Raw genomic sequence first — 16163 nt, 5'->3', positions numbered from 1 at the left:
GCTGTCTCCACCGACATACGCTGTTGTATTTGTGGTAAAATTCTGTTTTTTTCTCTCTGCCTGCTAGGATTTTCTTGTTAGCAATGTTGGCAGCTCTGCACTCATTTCTCTAAATTGGCCTGCACCAGTAATTTACTCCAATAATAAGTCTCTCAGATGCTGACAAAGCTTTAAACGTTACTAAACTAAACATATTTAGCAGTTTCCACTTAGGATGGTGAGCACTCCATAATCACTTACCACAGATGAAGTATAGGCATTACAACAAGACAAAAAAAAAAAAAAACAAATCCAGCAATGTGATTATATTAGATATTACATATGAAAGCAAATATCTCATCACGATGTTCATTTTGTGGATTCTACATTTTACTCTCAACAGTGAAAGTCGATATGCAGACACCATGTTAGAAAATATTGATTTTTATTAGAAACGTTGCAGAAAAAAATTATATAGGTGTCCAGCCAGAAATATCATCTATCACTTAAGGCAAAAACCGCAAACAATATAAGACAAACTATTATGTAGAATCCTACACTTCACCCTTGAATTATTGACAGTTGAAGGGCCTATGATGAATATCTTAGATTCAATATACAAAGGTAACTTTATAAATTTCAGTTTGCTTTTTTTTTATCTTTGCTTGCACTTCCAAGCTCTCTTATAGGATGCAGAACTAAAATATTAGGGTTAATGATTTTTTAATATCATTTATAGTTTATTTTTATTTACATTCATTCACTTGCGTTGTAACCCAAAAATATCACAAGCCTGGCACAATACATATTGCTAGCATATGACAAGTAGAAATATCTAACATATACTTCTTTACAAACATATCCAACTAATATAGCAAAATCCACTGCCTGGGCTATTTCTTTTGCCCTTTTTTATTCTAAACAGTACATTGCTGAACACATATTCAGTTCAGGCAGTGGTGCATGTAACAGAAAAGTTATGAAAATAAAAATACGAATGAAGCAGATGGTGTGAATGACCTACAGCTGTTGGGGACACAAGATGCTGTTTTCAGCTGTTTTGCAATGGCACCTGGAATCAAAGCACTATTTCTCTGATTTAGAACAATATGGAGCCTAACTGACCAGGAGAAACTTATCATCTGATCATGCTTGAGCAACAGTGCCAATGTTTTCAATGTCTCCCCATTATGTGATTCATTAAAATAAAACCAATCCCACTGGCCAGTGCCCATACCATGTGAAAGACAAACTACAAAATCTTGACTCACCATAAATAGCTAATTTGTCTCAATACCATTACAGATCATTTTCCTCCATTTTTTAGGTCAATGCATGAAGCTGGTTTTGAACAAACTACGTTTGCTGGACAGAAAGGTGAAGGACCACTAAGAGCAAACTTATGGTTAATGTGTGTTGAAATAAGTATTACTTTGCTTACTATTGCAAGTGAAATGTGAACACGAACCTTTTTTGAAAAGTAAAACAGTGATTATGATTATGATTGGTATATATACAGTCACTTCAACAAAAAGCACAAACTTGTTAATAGTAATATTTTGAACCAAAAACAACAACAATAAAAGCATTTGTAATTTTCTTTAGTATTGGATTTGTAACTCACAGCTATTTACATATTTCTCATCTTTACAAATTTGTCATAAATACATTTCAGGCTGGGAGATTTGAGAATTCTGTTCCCATGTCCAATGTGTGTCGGAAAAGTAGATTTGTTCAAAATACAGTGTTCTTGCACTGATTGATATAGGATAAACAGTACCAAGCTTTAACAGATCCTTGATGCCTTCTATCATTGCTTCTAAGTGTCCCCTGTGCAAGCAAACTAGTCCAAAAGAGTACAGAATTACTTTTGGTAAAATATTCCCACTCCACTTGGCTCCAAGTACAGTGTGAAGTTTAGTAACATTCACTTCCCCCACCCCACAAATAGATCACATTGGACTCATATATTCTTTAAGAAGGCGTAGCAAAATAATCTTATCCACTGAGAATCAATCTCCAGGTGGAGCAATTTTTCATCCATGACTTCAGTCATAAGCTCGATGCCAGGAGTAAACCAACCCTGACTTCCTAAGAATAGTACTGAGAGGAGGTGGTAGTCTGAAGGTATTCCGAAAGCGTGCAGCTATACCCTGGTGGTGGAGTGAGCGTGGGGGAGGTTGGTGCTGTTCTGAGTCCCAACGAATGCATTGAAATTGTGCAAGGGCTGCATGGTGCCAAGCGAGCTGGGAATCATGGTGATGGTGCTGGGTGTCATGAGCGGCACATCGTCAGGAGACCGGCGGAGCGTAAGTGCGTAATCAGGTGGGCATGCGAGCCTCAGTGCCTCACATTCGTGCCGGTGCTCATTTTCAAGTTGTTGCTCCAGTTGTTGTTGCTGCTGCTTCATCTGCAATGATGCGAGTTCGTCACTCTGCATTCGGGAGACATCGTTAGCATTTGAGTTGGCATTGCGTTGTGGGCTGGTACCACGACGACCAGACTCGTGGCGTCGCTTGTCTTTCTTGTAGTAGAGTGCGGCAAAGGCCAGGATGTTCAGGAAGAGCAGTGACGCACCCACTGCAATGGTCACACTCAGTTCTGTCGAGTAGTCACGCTTGGTCTCGATCATCACAGCAGAGTCCTCAACGAGATCATTGCCTTTACGCTGGTCTGTGGTTTGCTTGGTATTTGAAGGAGGTATTCCCGGATGGCGTGTTGTGGACGGCCAAGTTTTACCTAGTCGTTTGGTATAAGGGAAGGGCGTAGTGTCCTGCGGCGGGATCTTGGTGGTGGTCGAGACGTACTGAAACAGTTCATTGATGTTGTGAAGATGAGGCACAAGTTCAAGCCAGAAGGCCACCTTGGTGGCACGGTAGTGGTCTCGAACTCTCGGCTTCAGGCCAATGTGCAGGTACAGCTGATCTTTGGGGTTGTACTTGGACCAGGCTACTTCTTCAAACCGATTGGGTTTTGTGTGTATGAACTTGGTGTCCTGCGGTACCGGTTGATTTGGATCTCTATTCAAAAGAAAAGGTAAAAAGTGCATAAGTCTTGAGAAGTATCTTCAGAAGTTTAGTAATACTATGTTAGTAGATCACATATCAATGTTAGCATGAATTGATTCATCAAATTCAGTGTTAATACATCAAGAGCAATTTACATTCCATTGAACTTGCATTGAACACTTCAACCTTTCTTGACTTCATAATTATTTACAGAGGAAGGTTTTGTAACTACTCTCAAGGGTTTAGCAACCACTACAGCACAGCTCTCACAGCACTAGTTAAAAGGACATCTGGGGCGGAGACTTATTTTTTGAGACAACCACTTTAGCAATTGTACATTTTATCCAGAGGCTAGGCAAATAAGCCAGAGAGGTGTAAAAGGTTTCTAAATAAAGATATGCTGTCCTGAAACACTTTCCCTTTCTCTCAGTGCATTAGCATTATAAAGGTGTTTTGTTTTGTTTTTTTTCCATAATGGCTTCACGCCTATATAGATTATGCACTCAGGAGTTTTATTTGACCGTTAAGGCAGGCACGTCAGTCATCACACTTTTTACACAGTCATTACAGGCTCCTATGTAATCCTACCAAAATATTTACATGGGTCTTAAAACACCTAATGCCCAAAGAAGGAAAAAAAAAAAACTCAACCTCCACTCTTCTATTAGATCACAACTTTTGCAATATTTGGAACTTTTTAGTTATGCTCAGCTCTATAAAGCAATATGTAGAAAAAAAATGAAATAATGTAATTTATGTTGTTCTTTTCCGGAAAAAAAGTGCTTTAGAACCATTACCGCAATTAAAACATATCTGAATACAAAGAGAAAAGAGTGAGATGAAAACCAGATTAAACCAAAACAGATAAACAGAGCTTTCAAATGTCCTCTTAATATTTCTGTTCATTATTTCTCCATATTATGTCAAACACAAGCAGGTGTCACTGACAGGACGAAAGTTTAACCACAGTGGGAAAATAATACTCGATTAGGTTATGCCACAGTAATGAAGGTTTTTTTTTTCTCTCTCATAGTGGTTTACCTAATATCTATTCCTATTAGAAGCAGGCACATTTCTACTTTCAGTATAAAAAAGAAACATACTCAGATGGAAATACAATGAAGTTAGAGAAAAATCAAAACTTCATTGAATGCAAGTTTAAACAAACATGTTTTCTGATCATTCTTCAAAGTTCAAAGCTCACAGGTTTTCATGAAAAGAATTTCAGAGCTGTAGTAACTAAAGGCTAATTTCTGTATTTTGTTAAATTTTATGCATTAAAGAATGCAATTCTGTGATTAACCTCAACGGTGAGAGCATCACGTCACCCTCAGGGTACTGTTGCGATTTTTAAAAAAATAATCTTGGGAGATTTGCAGACTTGTTCTCCTGCTTTGTTGCTTAGTGATCACTTTTGTGCTCTACTTTTAACGTCTGTATGGCTGCCAAGGCATTTTGTAAATGAGCAGAATTGATTTCTTTCGAAACTGTTAAAGGGATATTCAGTGATTTTGGCACAAGTTGGCTGAAGCTAGAGAGTTTAAAAATGAAAACGCAAATGAACAGAGCACTTCCCGTAAAACATATCCTTGTTCTTCGATTAAAAAAAAAAAGCATCTCCAAATCTTTTTTTTTTTTTTAAAAGAACTTTTCAGGGAAACCAGAATCTTGTTTTCATAGGGAGTATCATACAAAATAAAAAAAAAACTAATCTTTCTTTCTGTCTGCTGGTTTATTTTGCATATTCATTAGCAGTACAGAGGTATAGCTCATGAGTCACCAGCTGTTCTGCATTCCCAAAAATATATTGGGAGTAACTCACTGGGACACGATGGGAATTTTAACTTGTACAAAGGCAATAAATCTCTGCTGAAAAGCACATAATCCACGTACCACACTGTCACAAGTAAGTGATTCACCTGACAAACTCATTTGCAATATATCGTCATTAACGGCATGATGAACTAGTAATAGTAATTTACCCCAGTGTTCATATGTGTGTGTGTGTGTGTGTGTGTGTGTGTGTGTGTGTGTGTGTGTAGCCTATGGAACTGGTAGTGGCTCTGCAGTGATACTGTGGGTTGCGATTTCATTACACTGGAGGAGAGTGAAGAAATAGAGAAGAGACAAAGAAAGAGAGAATGAGACCTTTAAATAGACACTGAAGATGGAGAGGAGATCCATGGAGCTGCATGCAGAAAAGTACTTGAACACACACGAAAAAAGATGCTGGCAGTAGGACACACTGGCTGATGAAAAATGATGAAATTGTGGCAAAAAAGTAAACAAATTAAGAAATATATAATTAACCACAAGAAAGAGCAGCATACTGAAATGAAATGAATAGATGTATAAATGAATACGAGGATGATGTGCACAATGGTATAATAAATAAATGCCTAAGCTTGTATATTAATTATTAAAGCCTTTTAAAGAACACATTTTCATAGAGAAAAAAAAAAGGATTCTCAGACCTTAGATAATCTTAGCTTCCTAAAATATTTTGAAAAATATTCAAATTGATGCACAAAACTAACAATAGATGTTTTCTGTTTTGTTCTTTTCTTTTAAACTTAAAAAAAAATGCAATAATGTATGAAACAGTTCTGATGAAAAATTGTAATTTTAGGTTTTGGCTATCGAACATTTATTATTCAAATTCATTTAAATATTATATATAAAATCTAAAATTTAAAAGGTGCATTAGATAAGATTATGAAATGAAAAAGACTAATTTTATCTAATGCACCTTTAAATTTTAGATTTTTATATATAATATTCAAATTCATTTAAAATATATATTTTAAAATCTAAAATTTAAAGGTGCATTAGATAAGATTAGTCTTTTTAATTTCAGGATTAGGTCTCTAATGGTTAGGTAGGTTCAATATTTGAATGATTCGTGTCCATGTTCCTGAAGCTCCACTCCCAGAATCTATAGTGGCCCACAGAGTGTCTTTAAAATGACTGACAGTAAGCACATCCAAACACAAACAAGCATTCTGGACTATTTTCCAAACGGGTTTTCTCAGCGACATAATACACTATTGCAAAGGCCATGACCTAATCCATTGTTGTTGTTGTTTTTAAATCATGTTCTACATATCTTCCAGGTTATTTGTACATGAAACCAATTAAAAAAATAACTATTGCAACTTTAAAGTTTCAGATTAGTTTCTTATTCGTTTACCCCTAGAATTATTTTCCTGTTACTAATATTAACTAGCATTTGCATTTTTTAGGAGATCCATGCAAACAAATTTGAATCCAAAATGCCTCCCTATTCACTATATATCCTTACTACATTGGGTGCATAGTGCACTATATGACCAATTTATAATTCGACCACAGAAAGAGTGACTCCAGTAAGTTCCAGCTGATGCCATTACAAGTCATATCACTCTTACAACATATTTTTCTTTCTTTCTTTCCTTTTTTGATACACAAGTATAAGGATTCCTGAAAACTAATTTTGCAATTGGACATGGCATTTATTCAAAGCCTCTTCCTACATGTTTTTGATATAGTGATGTTAAAAATTTCAAAAATTAAAATGTGCATTTATGAATTTTTGAAATAATATTCAGTGCACTTAATTCTGACAGCCCCAAAGGAAATATATTAATACAAGCCTAGTGTTTCCAGGATGAATAGTTTCACTTACTTTCCCTTACTTTGTAGCAGTTGTTCCTTCACTAGCCTCTGATTTTTCTCATGTTACCGAGAAAGCGTGAAGCCCTTCATCCTGAAGACTTTCACGGGTCGTCAAGCTTACAGTTACAGCTTTACCTTTGCCACTGGAGACTCTTCCAAAAAATCTCCTCACAGAAAAATTCATGATCCGAACAAGTACACACTTTTTTTTTTTTAAATGTGCGGCATCCACCACATAGGTTTCTGTGTAAGTTGTTATTATAGTAACAATGACGAATTTGAATAAGCGCATTAATATAAACCTGTTTTGCCTTGCAGCAACTACTGTAAGAGCTGCTAAAAAACAAACAAAAAAAATTAACACCTTCTGACCAATCAGAATTGAGGATTGAGCCACACTGTGGTGTAATATGATTTCAATTCAGGAAGGAAAAAATAATGCAGGCTGTCATGACCTTGAATCAAAATCAAATTGAATCGTGAGGTCTGTAGATATTCTGGCTTTGTTTTACGTAGGCTAAAACTGCAGACTTTCTCCATGCTAACTATCAAAGTAATGCTCTGTCATGCTCAAGCTCCAAGCCCTAATCTCAGCATCGGGGATTCAATAGCTGTGTGTGTGACTGATATCCAAACAGAAAGATAAAAACACTGAATCTGTTTTTATCTCTTGTTTGACTGTGGGATTTATGTTTTACTGAAATGGGCTGAGAGCTGAATTGTAGCACAAATACTTTCTGATTTATTCTGTATTATTAGGTTTGTGGACACTGGACCATCACACCCATATGTGGTTCTTCCCCAAACTGTTGCCACAAAGTTAACAGCACAGAATTGTATAGAATGTCTTTGTATGCTAAGGCATTAGGACTTGGAAAAAAGAGGCCCAAACCTGTTCCAGCATGACAATGCCCCTGTCCACAAAGCAAGCTCCATGAAGACATGGTTTGCCAAGGTTGGTGTGTAAGAACTCTAGTGTCCTGCATAAAGCCCTGACCTCAACCCCACTGAACAGCTTTGGGATGAACTGGAACACTGACTGCACCCCAGACCTCCTCACCTCAACATCAGTACCTGACCTGACTAATGCTCAAATCCGCACAGCCACACTCCAAAATCTAGTGGAAAGCCTTCCCAGAAGAGTGGAAGTTATTATAACAGTAAAGGGGGAATAAATATGGAATGGGATGTTCAACAAACACAAAGTCAGGTGATGGTCAGGTAGGTGACCATACACTTTTGGCCATATAGTGTACCAAATACCATAAAATAATGACCATGCAATCACTGAAGAACAATCTAGAGCACAATCATTTAACTTGTTGAAAATTTGATTGTTAGGTTCATCGCAGCAACAGAGCTAAATATCACTTCTTTTCTCATTGTGGTTTACTCTTTGGATATCAACAGCCAATCAGAAAAGGCCTGCAGGATGCAGCTGCTGTGATTGGTTAACACAGCTGCCCCAGGCACTTTCTGTTAAATAGAACACCTGATCTAGGGATGTTCTCAGTAACAGATTGCAGATGGTTAGACTTTTGTGACTAACCTGCTGCTATTCAATTCACCTGCATCTTTTCACAGTGTAATATATTTAATGTGCAAGCGCTCAGTAATCTTGACACATTCTGCAAGACTTGCACCAAGTACATGCTACATGACTTTCAGAATTCCAAAATGGCCGTAACACTTGCTGATGTTAGACTTTGCATAGATACACAGAGAGGCCGGATTATTTAAAGAGAGTAGTCTGATTGCAAGCAGGTGAGTGTCATCATGTAGTAATCATGTGACTGTGAATAGGGATAGGAGCATAACTGGAGGTCATATGATGAGGTTGCAGGCTGAGGATCATGGGATTGTAGTCTGCAAGACACAGGTGTAACAACATGGCAGTCTTTTGGTGCATCCAAAAATTTTAACTGATTCCTCCTTGATTCCTCAATCCTACCTCCTTGAGCCTGTAACCCATAAATCGATCAAAGTCCACCATGTTTAAGGAAGTACCAGTTCTTAGAGGAGAGGAGGCTTCTGGATCAAGGATACACCACTGCTTCCTATGTACGAAGTCTTTTTATTTTGGTGCATGATGGCAAAATAAGAACCACAAATACAAAATTAATAATTAAATCAAATAAATAATGGGTACAATTTTAAAAGGCAAAGACAGGTGAATTTTGTTGGGCTAAAAGCATGTGATATACACACGCAATAATGTTTTATTTAAGGATAAATTACTGTGTAATCACCACTGACTGATCTGTTATATAGCTAATACTGCTGGGAAATACATTTGTTCTGGAGCCTTTCTATCCTCATTTCCTTTCTCCACTTCCTTAGAGGGAGGAGCTATGAAACAAGGAAAGGGAAGGAGGAGACTGACAATCGCTCTATGTCTTGTTAATCCATAGGTACGCACATTAGAAAATAAAGTACAGCTGAGCTTCACAAATTACCTGTAAGGTTAAAAACCCACAGACAAAGAGGTCTCTAATCTCCAAGCCCAGCTGTCTGTTGGGTTCAGGAAAAGTTCAGGAAGCTGTGCAGGGTTTTGTGTTCATTATTGTATACTATGAGCTAAGGAATATGGTTTAAATCAATGTTCAGGATACTTTTGGACTGGAAATTTTGCTTATCTAGGACTTTAAGAGCTTCTTTGGTGTACTATTACTGTTACTTATGCCCAACAACCTGTTACAAATTATTCCTTGTTGACATTCTTCCTTTTTCTACTGGCATTGCTGAAGTATCATTCTTTATAGATAAGATTAGCAGCAGCACACCTATTGCATAAAAAAAAAGTTTCTTATATTTTATACATAGATTTTCTAGCTTCTTAAGTGTGGGCAGTTAACTCTTTAGGTGAGGGACCTAACTCCACATAAAGATTGATATATATATATATAGATGGATAGATATAGATATAGATATATATGTATGTATGTGGAGTTGTAGATTTTTTGCTTCATTCACTGGCTGTTGCTCATTACCGACCTCCATACCCGTGCTTGTACGTCTCACACACACTACATGATTTTGTTCAGATCATTTCTAACATGCTTGATAAATGTCAGGGCGTCATGGGTCAGGCCGCTTCTAAATCGCTCTCACATAATGAGCAGCGATCACTGATTCAGCTCCAATCTGGGGTTTTCTGCAAAAAGAACTGAAAAATCTATCTGCATCAGTGGCACCAGTGAACAATCACAGAGTGCATTATTGTTAAAGAAATATGCACTGTATGTTTCAATATGAACATACAGCCAGTTTTGTATTCATCATAAATGACTCTCAGATGAAAAGTAATACAATTAAAGTGCTTTATATCACATATAGCACTGTTGAATTCTTGAATCTGACTACTCAGAAAGTCAGTTAATTTCCTATAACAGCAGCTCTGACAGCTCTCCAGCTGCAAGACAAATCACAGGTTTATATGAATGTGCTTGTTCTTATACATTATCGTTTCTATTGTAACATCTTACACAGGGACATGGAGGGTGGACGCTCCACCTAGATGGATTATTATTTTTTTATTTATTTTTTTTAATGTGTGTATTTGTTAATATGGTGAAGTTTATTTAGCATATAATTTGGAAGGAGTCTCCAGTGTCAGGGCTTCGTAACAGTCAGATGTAAAGCTGTAACTTTTCCAACTTCGTTATCTTGAAAGTCGTCAAGATAACAATATAATAATAGCTACAACATTACATGTAACTGTAAATGGATACAAAGTAAGATGCATCACTCTTTAATAAATCATAAATTGGAATCGTTGGCAAATTCATAGGAAAATAATCAACTTCAGGGTGGTAACAGTAATTCTGCTTCATGCTGGGCCACATGATGCCACCCTGACAATGATTATTGTTCTATAACAGCATGCACTGTCATGTTTTATTCCTTACATAATGGAAATGATGTAGCAATAATAATGAAAAAAACCTAATAGGATTGAATCATGCAATGGATCGTTTATATTTAATGAAATTGTGACATTTGTGTATCTGTGTGTAAATGCCAACAGCTGAAAGAGATGTTAGCTTTCTGAGAAACTGCACTGCTAATAGGCAGCAGATGACGATTTCATGTATTAGCGCATGTATTAATTTATTGTACAAAAAATATATATATAAATAAAATTATGCCATTGTATTTTGTATAGCATTTTGTCTACAGAATCTATCATTATCTCCTGCTTTTTAGCAGAACAGTTTCTCAGAATTCAGTAGATGACAATTTCATATATTAGAGCACTTGTACAAGAGATATATACATATTTTGTCCATTATTACAAGCTGTTTTTATTCTGTATGTCATGGGGCTTTTGTTTATGCAGTATGTGAACTAGAGATTTGTAATACATTTGTAAAAAATAATAATAATAATAATAATCTTGTATGAATTATAGGCATGGGTTGTATTCTGCTCCACATTATCCAAATAAACAAATGCAAATTTCTGTTAAAGCGACTAATATTTAAATAGCCAAGTCACATACTGTATATCATTTGAATAGGCACTGTTTCTTCGTCAAAACCTCTTCACGTGTCTAGGCATGAATGAAACAAAAATAGAAAGTTCATGGTATATAAAAAAGCAACTTGGCCCTATCTTCCTCTTTCTCTCTCTTTTAGCCTGAGGCATATACCATTCAGCATTCAGTGTGATGACTTGCTTTTTTATATGAGGACAAAAAAAAATCCAACATCTTTTGCATTTAACATGTCTTGAGGCAACATCCAGCACAGTCACGGTTCATTCTAGCTGAAAAAGATGTATACTTCCTTAATGGCAGAAATCCCGACGTTAAAATTTATCATACTTGAATTACTGCGCATGGCTTTTTCTGTAATATAGAGGACCCATTATTTACAGCTTTGTGTAAACATATTTCAGTAATATAACAACCAGATTTAATTTTGCTCCATTGAAATATACTGTGGCTTCAGTAATATGTTTTCATACCAGCTTTATATAATATAGGTTAATGCAGCTTAGGGTGAGTCGAGTAAATGTGAGTGTAGCACTAAACCTCTAACTAAACCTCTGAGGGCTTTTATCCGGTTTTAATACTTCCTTTAAACTACTTTTACATACAGTATATAGTCCTAGGAGTGTGTGATAAAACCTAAATGATATTAAAAACAATTTTACACAATAACAATATAAAACCATGACAATAGTACATTCTACAATAGTAATATTTTTATGATATGTACAGTATAGGTATGATATATACATATACTATACAAGTATATTGCCAGCAAAACAGTTCTATGACCTTTAAAAACCTACAGTTATGGTTTGTATTGCATTTTTATTTAACAATTGCAAAAAGAAATGTAACACTCAACAAAAAGAAAGAAAGCAGTAGGGTTGAACATTAAAAAATAGTCTGAGTTTGGTAGTCATTGAAAGTCACTGACTTTCCTCAGTGGTGCTCATTTCTCAGGTAAATATTTTGTAGCTGCTTTTAATGCTAATTCAATCATAATCCACCCATAATTTACTACGAGTTATTTTCTGTCTATACAAGAACAGTCTCAGAGCAATTAGACCTGATGAGAGACTATTTTGCGTAAACAAAACAGTCAAACTTCAGTATCAAGACATCAAAAGTATTCACACAGCTATTTGGGTGATGTGGCTTGATGCTAATTTGCACAAAAGACATAGCACTGAAAAGCTCCAAAGCACAACATTCAACATATAAATCTTACATCCCAAATAAATCTTAAACCCCAAATAAAACAACAACCAAAAACCCCTCAAACATATTATGTTTTTTCACAACTAGATTTTTAAACCTAACACAAAGCAGCTAGCCAAGTTACCTACCTAAATAGCTAGCTGTCTAGCTAACAGTAACTTTCATTAACACTTGTCCACACGCATACAGATATTTTTGAAAATGTAGCTTTTACTAATAATGCTCTTTTCTTGTGTCCAGAAGGCCACAATGCAGGGAAAAAGCTACATTTTCAAAAATAGCTTTCTAGATTTGAACAAGGACTCAGTAGTGTCAGCTAACTAACTTAGCTACCTAGCATCAAGATGTGAGTAAGTGAAAGATGCCCTTACAATGTCTCCCTTCCCTGAGCAGTAGGAGGAAGCTCAGCATTCTAAATTGTTGGTTCTTTGGATGTTTGGATGGTTCTAGCTTTTTACAAATATTTTCATTTCAACTCCTCCTGAAAGGGAAACCTTCTATTATTGGATTCTACGTAGAATTTTTAATGGTCCCCACCAGAGGAACAAGACTAAGAACCCTTCAGAGAGATAGATGGAACCTTGTTTTCTCAAAGTGTGCTCTGAAACACAAGGCTCACATGTTGCAGAATACCTAGGATCAGTTCTCCAGAGTCTTTCACTAGAAAAAAAGTTTGTCACTTTATAGTTTAAGAGCTAAACCATTTATCGTAAAATGGATGGCCCATGGTAGTGTGCTCTGAAACAAAATCAGTCTGTCTGGTATAAGTGAAAATCTGATGAAGAGGTGATGTTCCACTGCTTCAGCTATATGGTATTTTTTATCTAAATGCTAATTGTTTTTGTCGTGTATGAAGTTTTTGGAAAGGTTATTTTGACACGCTACAAAAATCATTCTAAACATATGCAAACATGTCTGACAACTTGATTAACACCATTAGATGGACTGGAGCACCATTAGATGCTCAAAGACACCTTAGTAACCTTTCCTCTGACTTCTTTCTATTAAATAAGGCACTCACTGGTGAAAATTAGCTCTTACTCTGAGCACATATTGGCATCATTGTCCTACACTATAACTTCCTGAGTGCATCAATGACATTTCCAAGCACTGGGAAACTTAACTGCCCTAAGAGCAGGATTTCCACATTCTTTTGTAGGGTGTTAAATTGATACTGACATCAGCTGGGGAAAAGGCAGCATAAGCTTAAGGTGATACTTCACTTACCCTGTCTTAGCAAAATTCGTCCAGTACGTCATCACCACTGCGCTGAGCATGACGTCATTCTTGGAGAAGTTGCAATTGAACAGATCAGTCGGGCCAATCATAGGGATCCCAAACACGTAAGGCACCTCATCTCCATGTGCCGAGTCGGCCCAGCTCGGCTTCATCTCGCTCTGGCAATGGTGATAGAAAGCGTAGAAGTACGTCGGCGATCCGTACTGTGCATGAAGATCGGCTGTAGCTACGGCAGGCGCCACCCACTGGTGATCTGTAAATAATGCAACCAAAGTCTTGCGCCTGGTCTCTGGATTCTCCTTATCAGCCCAATCAGTGTACATGAACTTGATAGTCTCTCGGAGTGTATCCTTCCCCTCCGGATAACCGTACAGGTGGTCCACAAAATCCGACACTGCAAAGTCGAAGTCATTGGCCGACACGCCATCCTCGCTATCTACAATCCCATCCACGAACTTGAAACCTTCACCCTGGTTGACGCCCAACATTATGTCATAGTTCAGGAACTCACCCTGCTCCATGAGGATCTGTGGGTCATCTGGGATGACATCACCATCTATAACAGGCCCGAATGCAATGTGGTATTTGGCCTGCGTGATATATTGCTCGATCAGCTCCTTATAGTTCTTATTTTGCAAGCATTCCACCAGTTCTATGGTATCCAGCATGTTGCAGCCTACTTTTTCGGCAAGCATGCGCGTGTACTTGGCCGGCTGGTAATTGACGGCCCAGCTGGATAGAGCCGTGCCACTTTGGATGATGGCTTTCTGAAACAGATCTACAAACGGGAAGAAATAAGCAGCCATTAGTGCACTCAGACCACTTTGCTAAAAGCAGAAGCACCAGTGTAACTTTTCCGATCAATGCTAAAACTCAATGGTAATGTGCAGAGTATAAACCAGGACAAAGGGAAAAGGCATGGGATGATACCAATTACAGTGACCACTTTTGTCATTTCAGGTAAGTACTCCAGCAAGGTGGATTTGAAACAAAGAATGAGGTAGAAATTCTTTTCAAGGATATTTGTACCTGACTAAAAACAACATCCGCTGATGAGATTCTGCACTTTAACACTTTAGCACTTTAATGTTATCTTCACTGTTTCATTTCAAATCCAGTGCATTGGAATACAGAGCCAAATATCCCCATTTTATTAGTATTTGCCATTGTCCAATAACTTGGGCTTCATTTCCTTTTGATCCAGACCTCTATGGAATTTCTTGAAAGATCTTCATAATGTTATTTTTGTTGAATGATTTTCTTCTGAGGCTTCTTTTTATTTTCACCCAGATATGTAACTTGAAAATCTCATAGGGCTTACTTCATTATGCTTCGCAAAGCAAGCATATAGTGGAACTAGATTGAAATGAATGACAATGCTTCATGTTGCCATCATGAACATTTCTGGGGGTAAGAATTACTTTTCCTGAATTGCCACTTTGTAAATAGGCCACAGCACACCAGGAATTGTTTCTCTCTCTCTCTCTCTGTGTGTGTGTGTGTGTGTGCGTGTGTGTGTGTGCGCATGATGTTTTGCCCATACTTTCTATTTATATCATCTTAGTCTAGTGATTCAATCAGGGCAATATGAGGAGCGACTGAGCACAGAGTTATCATCTTCATAACGGCTTTCATTTTCTATCACTTTATTTAGCCTTGTGGATACTGAGCATCTGATGCGAATACTGACAAAAACACATAAACCTTTGTATTGGACCTCTGTCAGATCAGTCATGCATGGCAATAGATTCATGTTGCAGATTTTGTCCTAGAAAAAGATAACTAGAGGCTTGGAGCTGATGATTCAGTGACACAGAAGGGAAAAGAGCCCTCAATCCAATACATATTCTCAGAAATGTAGATGAAAGCTATGTCTACACTAGGGGTGTAACACAGTACAACTATCTATATCTTTTTAGTGCTCCAGATATCTGTATGTGTATTTTGAGTTTAACCCCAAAGTGGGTGTGGCTTAAATCTTGAAGGATTTTTTTTTTTTAACCCTGCCACTGTGTCCCTGGAAACAGTGGAAATCACTGGAAAAATCCCAGAGGAATAAATGCCAGCATGGCATGTGAATTCTGGCTGTGACAGTTTCTCAACCTCAGCTACATCACTCAGGTTCATAATTGGTCTCAAATAGAGAAGTGTTTTTAAAATCCTGCAGTTGTTCCTTTTGTTTGTGCTAACTAGTAGCCTAACTTAAACCACCACAACACTGATCAGGCAGTTACTAAGGATGAATGAATGAATGCTGTAAATGCATGTTAATGAATCTGGTCCTTGTTTGTCTCAGGAGCTTCATACATGACTGCTCGCTCACACCCGCATGACTTTTTGTTGCGTACCTCTGAGTACCTCTAGACTCAAGCAGATGCCATGTGAACCTTCTTGGTAAGATTTTTTTTGTTACAGGAATCTGTATCTTTATTTCTATCTGTTTATTCCTAACAATGTGTTTTTATTCATTTACATCTTTCAGTGACAGGCAAAAGCATGGCCATGCCTGTCTGACAATTAGTTGCAGCTTAATTTTTATTTCTTGACAGGATTTCTAAGGGCTCTTAAGA

The 16163-nt window shown here is 37.1% G+C and overlaps 1 protein-coding gene across 3 annotated transcripts in view; it reads right to left on the bottom strand.

The window, feature by feature from the left end:
* Nucleotides 1-407: 407 nt before the first annotated feature.
* Nucleotides 408-16163, bottom strand: part of nlgn4xa (neuroligin 4 X-linked a) — an 80371-nt gene continuing 64615 nt past the window's right edge. For all 3 annotated transcript variants that reach the window (XM_026932267.3, XM_026932268.3, XM_026932270.3), the window contains 2 exons: nt 13582-14371; nt 408-2999 (listed from right to left, as the gene is read on the bottom strand). In XM_026932267.3, the coding sequence (XP_026788068.1) occupies nt 2126-2999; nt 13582-14371 (1664 nt within the window). In that variant the 3' untranslated portion in view covers nt 408-2125. The remainder of the gene's footprint in view (nt 3000-13581; nt 14372-16163) is intronic.

Source organism: Pangasianodon hypophthalmus, chromosome 26 (genome assembly GCF_027358585.1).
Source record: "Pangasianodon hypophthalmus isolate fPanHyp1 chromosome 26, fPanHyp1.pri, whole genome shotgun sequence".
Taxonomy (NCBI): Eukaryota; Metazoa; Chordata; class Actinopteri; order Siluriformes; family Pangasiidae; genus Pangasianodon; species Pangasianodon hypophthalmus.
This window is presented reverse-complemented; position numbering and strand designations above follow the sequence as displayed.